This window comes from Pristiophorus japonicus, chromosome 15 (genome assembly GCF_044704955.1).
Source record: "Pristiophorus japonicus isolate sPriJap1 chromosome 15, sPriJap1.hap1, whole genome shotgun sequence".
Taxonomy (NCBI): Eukaryota; Metazoa; Chordata; class Chondrichthyes; family Pristiophoridae; genus Pristiophorus; species Pristiophorus japonicus.
The window spans coordinates 48,145,392-48,165,145 of record NC_091991.1 but is presented as its reverse complement, the minus strand read 5'-3'; the positions used below and the strand labels follow the sequence as shown (position 1 = coordinate 48,165,145).

Here is a 19,754-nt window from a genome sequence, read left to right as displayed (position 1 = left end):
TTTTGTGGCCAATGCTAAGTATGAAAAAGTCTCTGAGCATGTGCTCCAAATGTCCTTCAAATTCGCAATTTCCTGCACGGTATCTTAGCACGGCGACATAACTTGCCACTTCCTGACATTCAGACCTTTTGTAGGTGTAGAACCGGTACCTTGCCATCAGAATGCTTTCCTTTGGGTTCAAATGCTCTCGGACCAGTGTGCACAAATCGTCGTACGATTTCTCCGTGGGTTTCGCTGGAGTGAGCAGATTCTTCATGAGGCCATACGTTGGTGCCTCACAGACGGTGAGGAGGATCGCCCTTCGTTTGGCAGCATTCTCTTCCCCATCTAGCTCGTTGGACACAAAGTATTGGTTGAGTCGCTCCACAAAAGTTTCCCAACCATTTCCCTCTGAGAATTTCTCCAGGATGCCCACTGTTCTCTGCATCTTTTCGTTCGCTATCTGTATCTCGTCACTAGTTTTGTGTATGGAGAAAGAGTCAGACTGAACACTGTGAGCTCAAAGTAAAGTGTGACCTTAGTCTTTTATTGCAGGTCTCCAGAGTGCCTCTCCAACCTGTGAAGCCTCCTTAAATACCTGTGCTCCCAAGGGATTATGGGATCCCTTGGGGCTCCAGGGGTGAGCCCTCTGGTGGCTGTACAGAGTAAATACAAGTATACATATATAACAGTATTTATAAACCATCTTTGGGTTTCCCCTCATTTTACTTGCCAACATTCTTTCATGCTCTCTCTTTGCTTTCCTGATATATTTTTAATTGCACCCCTACACTCTTATACTCCTCTAGAGTTTCTACAGTATTGAGTTTTTGGTATCTGTCATAAGCTTCCCTTTTTTCTTCCTCTTCCCCGGGGCTTGACATCCAGGGGCTATAGATTTGTTAGCCCCCTCCTTTTTTTTAATGACATAGGAATTTATAATAGAAAAGTCGACACAAAGATGTGCGACAAAACATGACAACAGGTTTTGTAGACACGACTTTTAATATATTATAGATATATGCCACAGGTTTGTTATTTGGTGCCCTGGTGACAACATGCACACCATCGGTGATGCCTTACACTCTTGGGAATGCAGCCTGCTGATAGAAATACTGGGCCTTCGACAGTTATTCCCGAATTCCTAAAGTGTTGCTCCTGACAAATAAGGCTGTGGTGACCTGTTTGATGCAGTGGTGTACAGACAGCTGACTTATCTGACAAATGTCACCATTAGTGCCTTAAAATGAAATGGTTGCAAAAAGTTTCAATGGTGGCAGAGTTGTCCCAATACTAGATGTCATCTGTCGGTCAAACTATAACTTAATACATGGAATAACTTAATGACTAACTCCCTGGTGAAGAGTGTTGTGTATCTGTAAAGCATGCACTCCCATGTTCCGCCACCAGGGAGCTCATCCCCTGAAGTCCCAAGGGATCCCAGCATCCCTTGGGAGCACTGTATATAAACCAGGCTCTAAGGCCTGTTCCTCACTCTGGAGTGTCTTATTAAAGACTGAGGTCACTGTTACTTTAACCTCCCTGTGTGCAGCCTCATCTGTGTTAGGAACACAGTAACTGGCGACGAGAATACGAATCCAACGCAAAGAAGCAACAAACTGTGGCATCCTGGAGAAGTTCTCGGAGGGTGAGGACTGGGAAGCCTATGTCGAACGGCTCGACCAGTGCTTTGTAACCAACGAGCTAGACGGAGAAGGAAGCGCTGCAAAAAAGAGAGCGGTCCTCCTCACAGTCCGCGGGGCACCGAACTACAGCCTCATGAAGAATCTTCTGGCTCCGGTGAAACCCACAGATAAGTCGTATGAGGAGCTGTGTACACTGGTTCGGGAGCATCTTAACCCGAGGGAGAGCGTGCTGATGGTGAGGTATTGGTTCTACACATGCCAGCGATCTGAAGGTCAGGAAGTGGCGAGCTACGTCACCGAGCTAAGGCGATTTGCAGGACGATGTGAGTTTGATGGCTACCTGGAGCAAATGCTCACAGACTTTTTTTTTACTGGGCATTGGCCACGAGACCATCCTACGAAAACTTTTGACTGTAGAGACACCGACCCTCAGTAAGGCCATTGCGATAGCACAGGCGTTTATGTCCACCAGTGATAACACCAAACAAATCTCTCAGCATACAAGTGCTAGCAATGTTCATAAATTAACTGGAACTGTGTTTGTGAGCAGAAATGTATAGGGCAGAACCAACGAGTCTGCAACTGCAGCAAGCCTCAGGTGACCCAGATGACTCAGAGTCCACAACAAAGGATGATGCAAGGCAATTCACACCTTGTTGGCATTGTGGAGACTTCTATTCAGCCTATTCATGCCGCTTCAAAGGGTATGTTTGCAAGAGCTGTGGAACAATGGGGCACCTCCAACAAGCTTGCAAACAAGCTGGAAGCTCTGCAAAACCTGCGAATCATCACATGGCAGAGGAAGATCGGTCCATGGTGGATCAAAGCAATTTCGAGCCTCAGAGAAAGGAGGCAGATGCTGAAGTACACGGGGTGCACAGATTTTCGACGAAATGTCCACCTATAATGCTAAACGTAAAATTGAATGGCTTACCCATAGCCATGGAACTGGACACTGGTGCTAGCCAATCCATCATGAGTAAAATGATGTTTGAGAGACTGTGGTGCAACAAGGCATTCAGACCAGCCCTGAGCCCCATCCACACGAAACTGAGAACGTACACCAAAGAGCTTATCACTGTCCTGGGCAGCGCCATCGTCAAGGTCACCTACAAGGGCACGGTGCACGAACTGCCACTCTGGATTGTCCCGGGTGATGGCCCCACACTGCTTGGAAGGAGCTGGCTGGGCAAAATACGCTGGAACTGGGATGACATCTGACCACTATCGCATGTTGGTGAGGCCTCATGTATCCAGGTTCTTAACAAATTTGCTTCCCTTTTTGAGCCAGGCATTGGAAACTTTTCCAGGGTGAAGGTGCGGATACACTTGGTCCCAGAGGCACGACCCATTCACCACAAGGCGCGAGCGGTACTTCACATGATGAGGGAGAGAGTGGAAATCGAGCTGGAAAAGCTGCAATGCGAGGGCATCATCTCCCCAGCGGAATTCAGCGAGTGGGCCAGCCCGATTGTTCCAGTACTCAAAAGTGATGGCACGGTCAGGATTTGCGGTGATTATAAAATAACTATTAATCGTTTCTCGCTACAGGACCAATACCCACGAGCTTAGGCAGACGACCCATTTGCGACGCTGGCAGGAGGCAAGACATTCACCAAGCTCGACCTGACTTCGGCCGACATGACGCAGGAGCTGGAGGAGTCTGCGAAGGGCCTCACCTGCATCAACACGCACAAGGGACTGTTCATCTACAACAGATGCCCGTTTGGAATTCGGTCGACTGCAGCGATCTTCCAGAGAAACATGGAGAGCCTACTCAAGTCGTCTTTCAGGACGACATATTGGTCACGGGTCGGGACACCGCCGAGCACCTACAAAACCTGGAGGAGGTCCTCCAGCGACTGGATCGCGTAGGGCTGCGGCTAAAGAGATCGAAATGCGTCTTCCTGTCAACAGAAGTGGAGTTTTTGGGGAGAAAGATCGCGGCGGACGGCATTCGGCCCACAGACGCCAAGACAGAGGCTATCAGCAACGTGCCCAGGCCACAGAACGTCACGGAGCTGCGGTCGTTCCTGGGACTCCTCAACTATTTTGGTAACTTCCTACCGGGGTTAAGCACCCTTTTAGACCCCCTGCATGTGTTATTGCGCAAAGGTGAGAACTGGGTATGGGGAAAAAAACCAAGTAATTGCTTTTGAGAAAGCCAGAAACATTTTGTGCTCCAACAAGCTGCTTGTATTGTATAACCCGTGTAAAAGACTTGTACTAGCATATGACACGTCGTCGTACGGAGTCGGGTGTATCTTTCAACAAGCTAACGTTGCGGGGAAGTTGCAACCTGTTGCCTATGCTTCCAGGAGCTTGTCTAAGGCCAAGAGGGCCCATAGCATGATTGAGAAAGAGGCATTAGCGTGTGTGTTCGGGGTAAAGAAAATGCATCAGTACCTGTCTGGCCACAAATGTGAGCTGGAAACCGATCACAAGCCCCTCACATTCCTGTTCGCTGAAAACAAGAGGATAAATACTAATGCCTCAGCCCGCATGCAAAGGTGGGCACTAGCGCTATCAGCTTATAACTATACCATCCGCCACAGGCCAGAGACCGAGAACTGTGCGGATGCTCTCAGTCGGCTACCATTGCCCACCATGGGGGTGGAAATGGCGCAGCCTGCAAACTTGTTGATGGTGGCGCAGCCCGCAGACTTGTTGATGGTCATGGAAGCACTTGAAAATGATAAATCACCTATCACGGCCCACCAGATTAGGACTTGGACCAGCCAAGATCCTCTGCTGTCCCTAGTAAAAAACTGTGTACTGCATGGGAGCTGGGCCAGCATCCCCGTTGAAATGCAAGAGCCAATCAAGCCGTTCCAGTGGCGAAAGGACAAGCTGTCCATTCAGGCAGACTGCTTGTAGTGGGGTAACCATGTAGTGCTACCAAAAAAGGGCAGTGAGACGTACATCTCGGATCTCCACAGCACAAACCCGGGTATAGTAATGATGAACATGATACCAGATCCCACGTGTAGTGGTCCGGTATCGACTCTGACTTAGAGTCCTGTATACGGCAATGCAGCGTATGTGCTCAGTTGAGCAACGCGCCCAGAGAGGCACCACTAAGTTTGTGGTTCTGGCCCTCCAGATCATGGTCGAGGATCCATGTCGACTATGCGGGCCCGTTTCTCAGTAAAATGTTCCTGGTGGTGGTAGATGCTTTTTCAAAATGGATTGAATGTGAAATAATGTCGGGAAGCACCGCCACCACCACCATTGAAAGCCTGAGAGCCATGTTTGCCACCCACGGCCTGCCTGACATACTGGTCAGTGACAACGGGCCATGTTTCACCAGTGCCGAATTTAAAGAAATCATGACCCGCAGTGGGATCAAACATATCACCTCGGCCCCATTTAAACCAGTCTCCAATGGGCAGGCAGAGCGGGCAGTACAAACCATCAAACAGAGCCTTAAACGAGTCACAGAAGGCTCACTCCAAACCCGCCTGTCCCGAGTACTGCTCAGCTACCGCACGAGACCCCACTCGCTCACAGGGATGCCCTCGGCTGAGCTACTCATGAAAAGCACACTTAAAACCAGACTCTCGCTGGTTCACCCCAACCTGCATGATCAGGTAGAGAGCAGGCAGCAGCAACAAAATATAAACGATGGTCGCGCCACTGTGTCACGGGAAATTGATCTGAATGACCCTGTGTATGTGCTAAACTATGGACATGGTCCCAAGTGGATCGCGGGCACGGTGATAGCTGAAGAAGGGAGTAGGATGTTTGTAGTGAAACTAGACAATGGACAAATTGGCAGAAAGCACCTGGACCAAACGAGGCTGCGGTTCACAGACTGCTCTGAACAACCCACAGCAGACACCACCTTTTTCGAGCCCACAACACACACCCAAAGGATCAACGACACCACGCCGGACCAGGAAATTGAAGTCATCATGCCCAACAGCCCAGCAGGGCCAGGCTCACCTAGCAGCCCTGCAGGGTCAACAACACGCCAGCCCAGCGAGGGCACAGCCAACACACCAGAACAGACATTTGTACTGAGGCGGTCCACCAGGGAAAGAAAGGCTCCCGACCGCCTCACCTTGCAAATAGTTTTCACTTTGACTTTGCGAGGTGGAGTAATGTTGTGTATCTGTAAAGCATGCACTCCCATGTTCCGCCACCAGGGGGCGCATCCCCTGAAGTCCCAAGGGATCCCAGCATCCCTTGGGAGCACTGTATATAAGCCGGCCCCTAAGGCCTGTTCCTCACTCTGGAGTGTCTTATTAAAGACTGAGGTCACTGTTACTTTAACTATGTGCAACCTCATCTGTGTTGGGAACACAATAAAGAGTAGATGGCAAAGGGAGGTGACTTCCAACATTCCCAAGTAGTTGTGCTTGGGTTGTTTGATCTAATTCCTGGGTTACCAGTGGATAAGTGTCAGGTGCCTGCTTTGCCAATGCACTTGATCTCCTCCCTCCTCTGGAACTGCTCTTCCTCCAAAATCCAACACAGTCACTGGCAACCTTAATGGAATGCCCATAGTCAGCACTGATTGCAGTTGCTGGGTGAACTGGTGGCAGCAGGAATGCTGTTGTGGAAGATTGGCATCTAAAGAGCACTGAAGTGAAGAAAGCCAGCAGCATGCAATAGAAAAGAAAACGGGAGCTCTAATGAAAGTTTCCTTTGCGAAGTCTAAACTAAAGTCATTTAGAATGTAACTATCACTAATATAGTAACCTGACTTTAAATAGTGGAGTTTTCAAGGAACTGCTTGCAGATCCCCAGCACGCTTTTTAACTGGGTGCTCAGTGAATGAGGTAAAATACTATAAAAAAAAGACACAGGGAATTCTGAGTAAGAGAAATTTGCATCCATTGCATGAATTTTAGTATATATTGAGGCTAAAGATGGGTGGGAAAGCAAAATCTGAGGACAAATTTGGCAGCTGGAGTATGATTTGGGAAAATGTGAGGTTATCCACTTTGGCAGAAAAAATAGAAAAGCAAATTATAATTTAAATGGAGAAAAATTGCAAAGTGCTGCAGTACAGAGGGACTTGGGGATCCTTGTGCATGAAACACAAAAAGTTTGTATGCAGGTATGGCAAGTAATCAGGAAGGCAAATGGAATGTTGGCCTTTATTGCTAGGGGGATAGAGTATAAAAGCAGAGAAGTCCTGCTACAGCTGTACAGGGTATTGGTGAGGCCACACCTAGAGTACTGCATACAGTTTTGGTTTCCGTATTTAAGGAAGGATGTACTTGCATTGGTAGCTATTCAGAGAAGGTTCACTAGGTTGATTCCGGAGATGAGTGGGTTGACTTATGAAGATATGTTGAGTAGGTTGGGCCTATGCTCATTGGAATTCCGAAGAATGAGAGGTGATCTTATCAAAACATATAAGATAATGAGGGGGCTCTAAAAGTGGATGCAGAGAGGATATTTCCACTCATAGGGGAAACTAAAACAAGGGGACATAGGGTTAGACTTTCCATAAGTTTTGCATCGCTACTGCTCACTTAACGTCCATTTTAATGCTGAGATGAGGTATAACGCCTAGATATCGCCCACTCAGCCCAAAAATGGAAACTTACGCCCATTTATCGCTCACTTATCGCCCAGCGTTACTTTCAGCATATAGTTAACGCCAAGAATTAATCATACTGCCCGCCTATTTTATTTGCCGTAAATGTCAGAAAAATGGAAATTAACGCTCATAATATTGGCAAGTATTACTTTCAGCATCTCGCCCACATACCACCGAAAATATCGTTCACCGAAACAAACGCTGAGAAAAAGCTGCTGTCACCTGACCTTAACCCAGCGGTATGGATGCCATTTTGTAAATCGGAGGATTTTTCATATAAGATGCTGCTTCAATTTCTGGGGAGTTTTGATGTACTCTGCAGTTATTTTAAGGTGATTTGAACATCTGAACAACATCTTATCATACTAAAGATGAATTGAATTTATTTTATTTATTTTAATCGGTAAATTTATTGTTTGTGAACAATAGGTATAATACCGACAGTTATTGTAATGGGGCCTGTAATTTCTCAGCCTGTCTTGATGACTACGCACGTGCTACAGACTAGAGATGGGAGAAGGTATATTGAAGAGCATTATGTGCCCAATCAAAGAGGTGGCAGACTGAGGAGGAGGAGGACGAGAACTTACACCCGACGCACTTATCGTGAGAAAATATCTGAGAAAATGCAATGTTATGTTAAATAAAATAAATTTAATGATAATATTTGTATTAATTCATATTGATAACTCTAAAAAATCCCGAGGAGGGAACATCCTCTGAGCCAGAAGCAAGAGCTTCCTCTTGGCTCACATGTATCGTTGGCAATGGGGGTGCAGCACCTTGGGGTTCAGTGCTGCATTCCGGGAACACTGGTAGCCCTCTGGCACCAGTGTTCCTGGCTATCACCTCCAGGGCCACCGCCATCCATGGCATGTTCTTTGTCATGGTCGCGGATATTATGGCCAGCTGTTGTGATATGCCCCCCATTGTCTGGAGGATCTGCTAACCTATGTCAACACTCCTCCTAGACAAATGAACCATGCCCCCGCTGAGTTCTGCCGATCGTGGAGCAGTCCTGCTGTGTCGAATCAACCTCCGCGGGGTCAGTGCTGGCATGGAGACACTTGGGGTGCCCTGCGGCAAAGTGCTTGGGCCCGCTACCTCCACGGTGGAGGAGAACATGGCCGCAGGAGAACTATATGTCATCGGTGTACTTGACATGGTGCATGCTGCTGCAGGCTCCTCCAACTCTGTCGTCAGTGGAGAGGGCACCCTGCAGCTCAACAGGCGATATTCGGGGCTCCTCACCACCAGATGCACGATCAACCGCCGCCGCCGGATCCGCACCTTGCCTTGGCGCTGTTGCCAGTGACTGCACTCTTGGTTGAGCTACAAAACATAAATGAGATTATTAGAGGAGAAGAGGGTGCTAGGGTCACAAGGTGATTCAAACGCTGCACACAGCATATGCACGAGAACAGCACTACCACTATCAAAATAATCACAGACATCACATTTAATGAACATAACCAAATTCTACATTACAATGATTTTCATGAGCCCATCATTAATGACATAACACTTTCATCAATCAACTTTCATATATTGTACATATATTGTATGGATATGAGTGGATGTGGCATCTATTAACTTACATCATGCAATGATATATACTTTACTCATGTGGCATAACATCTGGTTCTGCTGCTGCACGCGTGGCCGATTGGGTGTGGATCCCCACTAGTGCCAGCGCTCGCTCCTCGATGTCCGTCAGCTCACACATCACTGGTGGGCCACCACCCATGCGCCACTGCTCGGCCCTATTCTTCGAAAGCTTCTTCTGCAAAAGGTGACAACAGCACGACATAGCATAAGATCATTACGTAAGATCATTGCTAGGTACTGTCACAGATACTGATACCCATCATCATGGGCGATCCCTCGAACGAGGATGACTTGCTTCCACGAGTTCACAGGTGTTTTGATGAAGGACCCGATGTTCCAGTCCTGAACTCCAATTGAGGGGATGGAAGATGCCTGTGCGTGAATGTTTTTAACATGTGGTGACCGTTGCACACCAGCCATCACATGGGCTTGACAGAACTAGTCTTGGTCCAGTGGCAAGGATTAACCAAGACGACTGGCGACCTGCTCTGCTGCATGGACCTAGCGTGCACACATATCGCAGTGTGGGCTGGCCCGTGCTGCCCCTGGGCCCTCGGCTCTTCTGGACCTCATCTGTCGCACCTCCGCCATGATCTCTCGCCATAAACATTCACTGCATCTCACCACAAACACTCGCCACTCATCTGCCCCCACTCCTCTGTACCTGGACTTCACCGATGTTCCTGCCAATGCTCCAAAATGCCATCCAGGGTTTTGATGACGTCACCCAGTCGCCCATCTCAAAATCATCGCACACTTGGAGCAGCTCGCGCTGGAGGTTGAAGTGGTATGTCGCTCTAGCTCTTTTATAGCCCGACCTGCAGAGCTGTTCTCTCACAGGTCGGTCTATAAAAGAGTTGAAGCAGCGGGCCCTGGTACATCGGATCAGATACTGATACAACACATAACCGACAGATGTTATAATTATTCTTATTATTATTAACCTAAGCAAGTACACTGTAAACGTAGGATTTGAGTAAAACATTACTGGTCTAACTGCAATATATCAGATCTGAATTTATTTACTCATTAAACTTACAATTCCAATTGTATAAATATATAAGTAAATCAAAATAAATGTAGTACTTACTCTGCCGGAGCCAACAAGGTCGTTCCAACACTCATGGCACTGGTTGCCCTCATGCACCTCGTGCGTCACTGATGAGACCACCTCAGCGATTTCAGCCCAAATCTTCTGATAAACCTTCAGGGTAGGCTTCCCACGCCCAGCCCGGGTCAATTGACCTCAACGTGACTCCACCTCCTGCTGGAGGGCAGAATTTGCCTCATCCGAGAATGTCCTCGCTCTTTTTTGATCTCCCATCTCCACCTCCTGTCCAACTTCACTGCCCTCACCAGCCTCCTCCACCTCCATATCGTGATCTCTCGTCTCCTCCATGCCTTCCATTTTTTAAATATTTTTGTGACAGATATTTCTGTCTCACAGAACTAAATAGTGCTATTTTTAATGAGTACTCCTCATAAAAATCCTTCCAAACTCCCACAATAGCCAAACAAACCACAAACATCTACACAACAAATCCACACACGCTTTCTCTTCCTCTCTGCTCTCTCTCTCCTCTTCTGCACATGTATTGATGATGCCTGACCTCCTGAAATGCGGGAAAAGAAACTTGTTATGGCGTTGCTATGGACGGCGACATTTTACGACAGAAGAAAAAAAAAGTACCACTAATGCCCATTTTATATCGCTCCCGTTAATGCTCATTTTGTAAAGTGGAAACTAGAGGGTTTGAAAATAGGCAATCTCAAAACCGATAATAATCGCCAATGCTGGAAATAACGCCCATTTTTGGGCGATCTGCACAATAATGGAAAGTCTAGTCCATAGTCTTAGAATAAGGGGCCGCACATTTAAAACTGAGATGAGGAGAAATTTCTTCTCTCAGAGGGTAATAAATCTATGGAGTTCTTTGCCCCAGAGAGCTGTGGAAGCTGGGTAATTGAATATATTTAAGGCAGAGCTCGACAGATTTTTGAGCGATAAAGGAATAAGGGTTATGGGGAATGGGCAGGGAAGTGGAGCTGAGTCCATGATCAGATCAGCCATGATCTTATTAAATGGCAGAGCAGGCTCGAGGGGCCAGGTGGCCTACTCCTGTTCCTATTTCTTATGTTTTTATGTTCTTATGTCATGCATGCACATAGCATTGCCTTCAAATCTCATAAAACATCTTGTCCAGCAGAATTTGGAGTTCAGGGCTCAGCGTCCAAAAGCCGCTCATCCCGATTTCATGGGCAACACGCTTTGCTGGAGAGGGGCAGAACCATATGTATTACCCCACAGGATTGGCTTTTGTAAGTAATCACTTTGGGTTGTCTAAACTCAGCTACCAGGTTCCATCAGGTGCATCCATTTAGTTTAGATCTGGCTCTAACAACAACAATAACTTGTATTTATATAGCATCTTTAACGTAGTGAAACATCCCAAGGCGCTTCACAGGAGTATTATGAGATAAAAATTTGACACTTAGCCGCATAAGTAGAAATTAGCACAGGTGACCAAAGGCTTGGTCACAGATGCTTTAAGGAGTGTCTTAAAGGAGGAAAGAAAGGTAGAGAGGCCGAGAGGTTTAGGCGGGGAGTTCCAAAGCCTAGGCAAGAGAAGGCACAGCCACCAATGGTTGAGCAATTATAATCAGGGATGCTCAAGAGGGCAGAATTAGAGGAGCGCAGACATCTCAGGAGGTTGTGGGACTGGAGGAGATTACAGAGATAGGGATGGGTGAGGCTATGGAAGTATTTGAAAATAGCATGAGAATTTTGAATCGAGGCATTGCTTAACAGGAAGCCAATGGAGGTCAGCGAGAACACGGGTGATGGGTGAGCGGGACTTAGTGCGTTAGGACATGGGCAGCCAAGTTTTGGATCAACTCTAATTTATGGAGGATAGAATGTGGGAGGCCAGCTCGTAGTGCATTGGAATAGTCAAGTCTAGAGGTAACAAAGGCATGGATAAGGGCTTCAGCAGCAGATGTGCTTAGGCAAGGGCTGAGATGGGCAATGTTGCAGAGGTGGAAATAGGCAGTCTTAGTTATGCTGCGGATATGTGGTCGAAAGCTCATTTCAGGGATACCAAAGTTGCGAACAGTATGGTTCAGACTCAGACAAAAGTTGGGGAGAGGGATGGAGTCAGTGGCGAGGGAACGGATTTTGTGGCAGGGGCCGAAAACAATGGCTTCTGTCTTCCCAATATTCAACAGTTCATAAAACTCATGTTATTCCTTTAAAATAAGAAACAATAATTTTAATATAAAATAAACAAATTGCTAATGAAATTACAAATATATGCTTAATATCTTTATCTTTTTGCACCTCCTTTGACACCATGATTGTTGTTGTGCTGTCTGACTATCTGATGTTAAGTTGAGGATAGGCCAGAACCTGCCCCAGGTAGACATGAGCATGACTGAAACCATCCTGTTCAGTTCTTGCCAAAAGTTTAATGCCCTTGGCTCTGAATCTATCCCCTTTTTTGGCTGCTCACTCAGGCTGAGCCCAACAGTGTATAACTCTAGCATCCTGTTTGACTCTGAGCTGGGCTTCAAACCAGACATACTGTTTATTCAAGGTTGCCTATTTACACATCCAAAACATCATCCAGCTGCATCCCTATCTCATTCCTACGGCCAGTGAAATCCTCGTCCATGCCTTTGTCATCTCCAGGCCTGACTTTTCTAATGCTCTCCTTGCTGGCTTTCCAGACTCCACCCTAAGCAAATTGCAATACATCCAGAAGTCTACTGTCAGTATTCCATTCAGTCGAAATCCCATTCACCCACCATCATAGTCCTCACTGATCTCCACTGACTTCCCATCTTCCAAACCAGTGATTTCAAAATCTTTTTATTCATGCATGAATCCTTCCACGATCTCATTTACCTTACTTCTGCAAACAGCTCCAGCTCTACGTCTAGCTCACAATCTCTGCTCTTCTCAGCGTAGACAACTGTGAGTTCCCCCTCCCAATTCAGAGAGCATTGATTTTTCGCTAACATTAAGAAGATTCCATAGTAAGTTTGAAAGTTTGCCAGGAAGTAATGCCCAGAGCGCTTTTGAAATATGGCACCACTCCATTTGTGACATTCTGTGCAGAGCCCAAGAATCACGAGACTATATGTTAGAGATAGTCACATTTCCTGCCTCAGTAATTCAAGCGTCAGATTTTGACCAACTCCCAAGTCACACTGCTGCTTTTGGAACTGGTTTACATTGATTTTTATTGATATGTTTTAATTTATAAGTTGCTCATCTTCCAGCTTGTCCTTCACAATATCATTATGCTGCACTGCGGGGATGAGGTTGATAGGCTAAGGAATGAGAACCAACATTTTTAATGTTGATCTTTTTCTTTTATTTAATTGAGTAAAGACCACGTGTTCTAATGTATCCTTTGATCTGTGTGGGCCCAACGAAAGGGCAATGGGTGTAGTCAACTTCGGAAGAAAATAAATAAGCAACCCACATCTGTAGCTGATCTATTTAACGTGTTTTCTGGTTATTTTGGAAATTTAAGTGAAAATTTTAATTAATGACAGCTTTACAAATGTTTGATTGACCTTACTCACACACAGGTTCACAGTCTTACACACACATATTACTGCGGAGAATTACGATTTGGAGGGGGGCACTCTTTTTACGAAGAAATACTAAGCAAACTTTTTCTGGATTATAAAAGATACTCTAGATCATATTGAAACGTATTTAGGCGTGTGGCATCACCTCAATTCTTCACCCGCCAACAAAAAAACACTTTTTGTAGGCAATTACCCTTCAATAATTCACAATGAGAATCTATACATTCTAAGTCCTTAGATGTACAGTATTTGCATTTGGAACCTGAAGCATGAAGCTTTACATAAGCCAGGTGTCCTTGTTCAGTGACGATTCGCTATCAGATCTAAAAATATGGATATAGAATTGAATTAAAACGGTGACCTCATAGACTAATTGGACCCGCTAGAATACAAATGCTAATGTATTGGAATCAGTCTAGCGCTCAGACTTTACCTGAAGAATAGGGAAGGTTCCACCATTAATAGAAATGTTGGTTTTGGCACCTAAGGGCTCAGATGCGTATATTTGACTCAGGAAAAAGATGATACTCGTTCAGGTGTTGAGATTCACTCCTTGCCTGAGAGACGCATTATAATAAACTCGCAGCAAAGACTTATATAATACAAAGGTTGAGTTCCCCAATAAGAAACGCAATTTGCTTTTATATTTACAGTCTCGTGTGCCCAATCAAAGAGTAATGCGTCTCACAGTGTGTGCCATGATGCTTATTACACTTTCAGTATTTGCTGAATTGCGTGCTTACTATTTGTGGATTACTATTTTGTTCGAAACAAAGATACATGCTGCTTTCCTCTGTTAAATAAGAACGTTTTCAGGAACAAAAAGAGCGGTATGATGCATAGAACTCTGGTAAAATGGGAACCAAAATCTAATATAAAATCGTCAGTTTAGTTAATTAGATACCGTTCATTGAACCGGCTGGAAATTTAGCGTTTCCCTCGCAGTTCACCCCTTTTTGTAGCAACTAACAAGAGCTGTAACTAATTCATGCCATCTTTCAAAGCCTGCGATTGGACCCGTTTGAATCTGCCCTGGTTATTTTAATTTGGCAATTAATTCCATTGAACTTCGGGCCCGTGCTGCCCTCCACTGGCACACGGAAACAGAAGCTTTCTATATGTGCGAGCACATCAACATCCTGATCTGTTATTTTTGCAACAGTTTCAGATCGTAATGCTTTATAAACCAGCATGAAGATTTACTGCGAAACATGTTGATTCTATGATTGATGTGTTTCTCATTCACATAAAACCACTGTGGGAGGGAGTTATATGCCGTGTTGTTTCATAGGATCAGACCTGAATAAAAGCGATCCAACAAGTACCTTAAGGATAAAATGTCACTCTAAGGATCCGTTTTATGATAGCAAGACATTAATATAAATTTGCACTTCAGTCACGTTCCTGTTGCAAAAACAACGTTATTTTTCTCAAAGTAAAATCCAAAGTTCAAAAGTTTGCATTTTTCATTGGCAAAGATCTCCAGGAGACAACCAAAGCATTTCTGATTAAGCAGGTGTGCCCATGATTCTTCTAAACACTATTACCCTAACTCTTGGGTCTTCTTTGTAAATCATTTTGGCTTGAGATCGATAAACAATACAGGAGTATCACTCTCTTTCTTGTAATTGTTTCTAATTCCCGCTTGCTCACAAAAAGGATGCATTACAACTCAGAGCACTGTGGGGCTTTGCGGGGCTGTTTGCCAAATAACTATTACTGCTCTGTAAACTGTTTAAAAAAAATGTAACCAGATGCCTCAGTAAAGTGATTAATCGTGTTATTAAAGAGCACGACTTCCTTTTCCAATTCAACGAACCACGAAAACACTTTATTTTCGGTCACGTAACAACATTACTTGAACTCTAAAGTGCATATATTTACAATATATATAAAAAGTTAGCAGCACCAAGATACATAGTTCAAATAAATAGATGATTTAACAAATAAATTACGGTATGTGACATTAATCATGGATTGTCAAATATTCACAATGACCAATGTATAGTTCCATAGTGTACACTCACGTTTTTATTCTCGTGTGAGTTTTATATTTACAATCAATAAATATGTTGAATACTTTAATTATGATCACAAATACAGAATACTGCAAAAAAAGTTGGTCTTCTCCTGAACAGCAGACCTACCTGCAAAAAAACACAAAAGGAAAATTAGACTGTCACTTTGTATTTTAAACAAGAAAACCCGCAAAGTTCCATAGGTAGCGTTGTAACAAGTAGAAACTTGTTACAAAGCTATATATCTGGGCATCACTGTGCAAATACCAAATAACCAGATGGGCTGTCTTCTGATAGCCCAGTTATACGATACATTTTGGATTTGTTGGAAATGGCTTCAGCCATGCATGCTTGCATACACACAATTGGCTGTGTTTTCCATGGCCATGAACTATCTTCAAATTAGTAACTCTACTCTACTGGTTACATTAATTGAACGCTTGTTAGCTTATATTTTGAGTCCTCTGTGGGAGCTGGTTGGTGCAGTAGACTAGAAAACCTATAAGCCAGACAGATAGGAGTGAAGTTATCCTTCTCTCCTCCCTCAGCTACCTTTCAAGGGTGAGTCCAGAGTATTAACAATTCCACTAGTTGACAAAGTTACTCAAAGAGGTCACCACGTGTATTTGATTTGATATATTTTGGCCATTGAATGTAAAGATTGTCCATCCTTGATAAGCAGAGTTCCAAAATCAAAGAAAATACAACAAAAATACTAATGTATTGGACATGTTGTTGTACTTGTAAATAAGGTCAGTAGGTAGATTACTTGAAATGCCTTCATAATATTTTACTGTGATTTGGTTAAGAATTGTAATTGTCTATTCAGAATTGTACAATAGGCAATATTGCAGAACCCACCACTATCGTTAGCATGTGCTACCCTTAAAATTCTAAAAAAGAATGTGAAGAAGTCTGTACATTTTCAATCATTTTTGAATCTTGCAAATACATTGTTATGAATCATTATGTTTTAAAAATGAACTGTCTAAGAATTGCCCAGATGGAATTTATGTGAAAAAGGGGAGTTGGAAAATCTTTGACAACCTCTGAGTTGATTGTTGGCTATTTCTCATATTGTACTTTACAGAATATTAACCTAATACCGATAAAATTATAAATCTGTGACTATCAGGGCAGTTATTTTAAAACAAACAGTATAAATTTGAATAATAATAATGCTTAGTCTCCAGTTTAAGAGGCTGGACTTTAAAGGTCATGTGATGAGTGAGCTTATCAGTGTAAAGAACAGTCATTAATTATTATGAGAATAAGGTTTTTTCTTAAAGTCTAAGGGTATATTTGCATAACAATTGTAGCCTTGGTACAAAGTGGTGTCATTTAAACATGAAGGAAGCTTAATCCAGAGTCAGGCCTGAGCTGACACAAGAGTGAAGTGGAAAGAGACTGTCCAGACTCTCACACTATTTCACACTGACATTAATATTATAAGCCTACCCTAAATATATTCCCTTTTTTCTGCAAATTTTCTGTGATTTTGTGATTAGTTGTTTTGTTTGAAACATTGCTCTGTCTCCATGTGCTTTCTCTGCTCTGATATTAATTCTGGTAATCTTATGCTGCATTTATACTGTATCTACAGTACAGGCAGTACACTGTTTACACTGCCTGGCTTACTCTGTAGCTGCTGTATCAGTTCCAGTCAGGCAGTGCATTGTTTACATTGCCTGGCTTACACTGCAATTGCAATACTGGATCCAGCCAGACAGCATGCTACTAATACATTGCCTCGCTGGAATTAGATTATACTTGCCCAGGAGAGAAATCTGCATGTGATTACATGCACAGAGTGCCTCTGCCAATAGTTAAAATGGAAATGTTTAAAGAGTGTGGCTTGCAGAATGTACACTGTCTAAATGTTTAAATTAACTCTTGTTAGGCTGAATAAGTATGCAGGAAGTCCAAAAAGCCCTGTGGACACCTTTTAAATGTGATTTGATAAGATGCTGGAGTTACGCTCCATGTGGTGTCAAACCCAAGTGGTGTGATACTGCCTCTTCCAATGCGTCTCCACTCCACTTCTCAGATGTTAGTGATGGGTCCTGACTACGGATTTATACTGCAACTTTAATTTTGCTTTGTATGAAAACTATTTTGCAGTAACACTAATTCAATATTGGGAAGACTGAAGCCATTGTTTTTGGTCCCTGCCATAAACTCCATTTCCTAGCCACAGATCCCATCCCTCTCCCTAACATCTGTCTGAGGTTGAAACACAATATTTGCTAACTTGGTGTCATATTTGACCCTGAAATTAGTTTCCGACCACATATCCACGGCATAACTAAGATCACCTATTTCCACCTCCGAAACATTGCCCATCACTACCCTTGCCTCAGCTCATCCGCTGCTGAAACTCTCATCCATGCCTTTGTTACCTCTAGACTTGAATATTCCAATGCACTTCTGGCTGGCCTCCCAAGTTCTACCCTACATAAACTTGAGATCATCCAAAACTCGACTGCCCATGTCCTAACTTGCACCAAGTCCCATTCACCCATGACCCCTGTGCTCATTTACCTACATTGGCTCCCAGATAGGCAATGCTTCAATTTCAAAATTCTCATCCTTGTTTTCAACTTCCTCCATGGCCTCACCCTCCCTATCTCTGTAATTTCCTCTAGCCCCACAACCCCCCAAGTTATTTGCTCTCCTCTAATTCTGCCCTCTTCAGCAACCCTGATTATAATCGCTCAACCATCGATGGCCATGCCTTTTGTTGCCTAGGCCATAAGCTCTGGAATTCCCTGCCTAAACCTCTCTGCCTCTCTACCTTGCTTTCCTCCTTTAAGACACTCCTTAAAACCTATCTCTTTGACCAAGTTTTTGGTCATCTGCCCTAATTTCTAATTATGTGGCTCGGTGTCAATTTTTTTTTTATCTCATAATGCTCCTGTGAAGAACCTTGGGACGTTATACTATGTTAAAGGCACTATATAAATACAAGTTGTTGTTGTAAAGTTATAAAGTCAACTCAAGATATGTATTTGTAATATGCAAATCACAGCCATCATAAGCATGGCCTGAATGTGGTTATGAATCACATGGCGCCTGTTGGGTGTCATCCCTCCCAATCTCTTTAACCTCCTCCAGCCCTACAACCCTTCGGGAACTCAGCACAGTCATGCCTTCAGACGTCTAGGTCCCAAACTCTGGAATCTTTGCTCTAAACTTCTCCGCCTCTCTCTCTCCTTTAAGACCCTTCTTAAACCCCATCTCTTTGACCAGGCTTTTAGTCTCCTTCTCTCCTTATTTCGTTCAGTGTTAATTTTTATCTGACTAGGTTTTTGTGAAGTACTTTGGGCGCTTTCCCACGTTAAAGGCCTAATATAAATGTAACCTGTTGTTGAGAAAGTTCTGCGCATGTCTGCACAAAGCTCCACTCCCTCGGCACCTTGTTTTAACGGGAGGAGACTGGGCGGTAGTGTCCGTTTTCTCAGCACTATCTACCAAGTTTAAAAAGTGCACAAGAGATCCGATGTATCTGAGTAGCTTTTAAACGTGCCAGGTTGCACACGGGAGTTATACTCCACACAGTGACAAGCCCAGGCGGTGTAAAATTGACCTCTGGAAGGGTCGAACATCTCTAGCTTTAGATTTGGTCCTGGCTTGTGTTGGTGCACAATCAAAACTGCTTTGACTGGACACAAAAGCAGCAGCATCAGTGCAACCGTAAGACATTTTACTGAGGATTGCGTTTGTACAAGGTCGATTAGATGCCAACATGTTACAGCCTCTGGCTACAGTTAACGAAACGTTTTCACTTTTTAAGTATCTTTGTCCATTGACTTTTAAAGCAAAGCTAAGGCTGCAGTTATACACACGGATAGAATGTGGTTTCGGGTACACCTCAATGTGAAAAGTATCTGTGCAATGTGGGTGTTGATCTGACACCAAGTGTTGCAGGAGCGCCAAGATACCCTCTCACGCCACTTGAAGTTTGCACTGGACGCGGTGTAACTGCAGCCTGGTGTAAATATGCTTTTCAAAAGTACCCATTTAAAATTGTGAAAGGATTTGCTTTAATGCTACGAGCCTGTCCTCTGCTAGCTTTAACATGTTAGTGTCTGGGGAGTGCAGATGTGCACATACCCCCAAGCACTCGAGTATAGATAGTCTGCCCTGTCCTCGCTGTGTCTGGATGCTGGTCAGCCTGAGATCATTGTGCATATAGCCAGGTTTTGCTGGTTGTACATCAGAGCCGGCAGCTGCCGGTCTCGGGTATTACCTGCCGTACTACTCGTCCTTTCACCTTTAAAGCAAGTAAGAGAGAATTGACTGGGAGAGTATTGTGTAATTACCTAAGGGTGTATTTTGCAGGCTGTTCCC

General features: G+C 44.2%; 1 protein-coding gene across 1 annotated transcript in view; it reads right to left on the bottom strand.

Annotated features, from left to right (window-relative positions):
- LOC139281539 (galanin receptor 2b) overlaps positions 1–8,067 on the bottom strand; it is a 29,179-nt gene extending 21,112 nt beyond the window's left edge. Inside the window, exon 1 of the mRNA XM_070901705.1 lies at positions 7,962–8,067. Within this exon, the coding sequence (XP_070757806.1) occupies positions 7,962–8,067 (106 nt within the window). The remainder of the gene's footprint in view (positions 1–7,961) is intronic.
- Between the last annotated feature and the right edge of the window lie 11,687 nt (positions 8,068–19,754).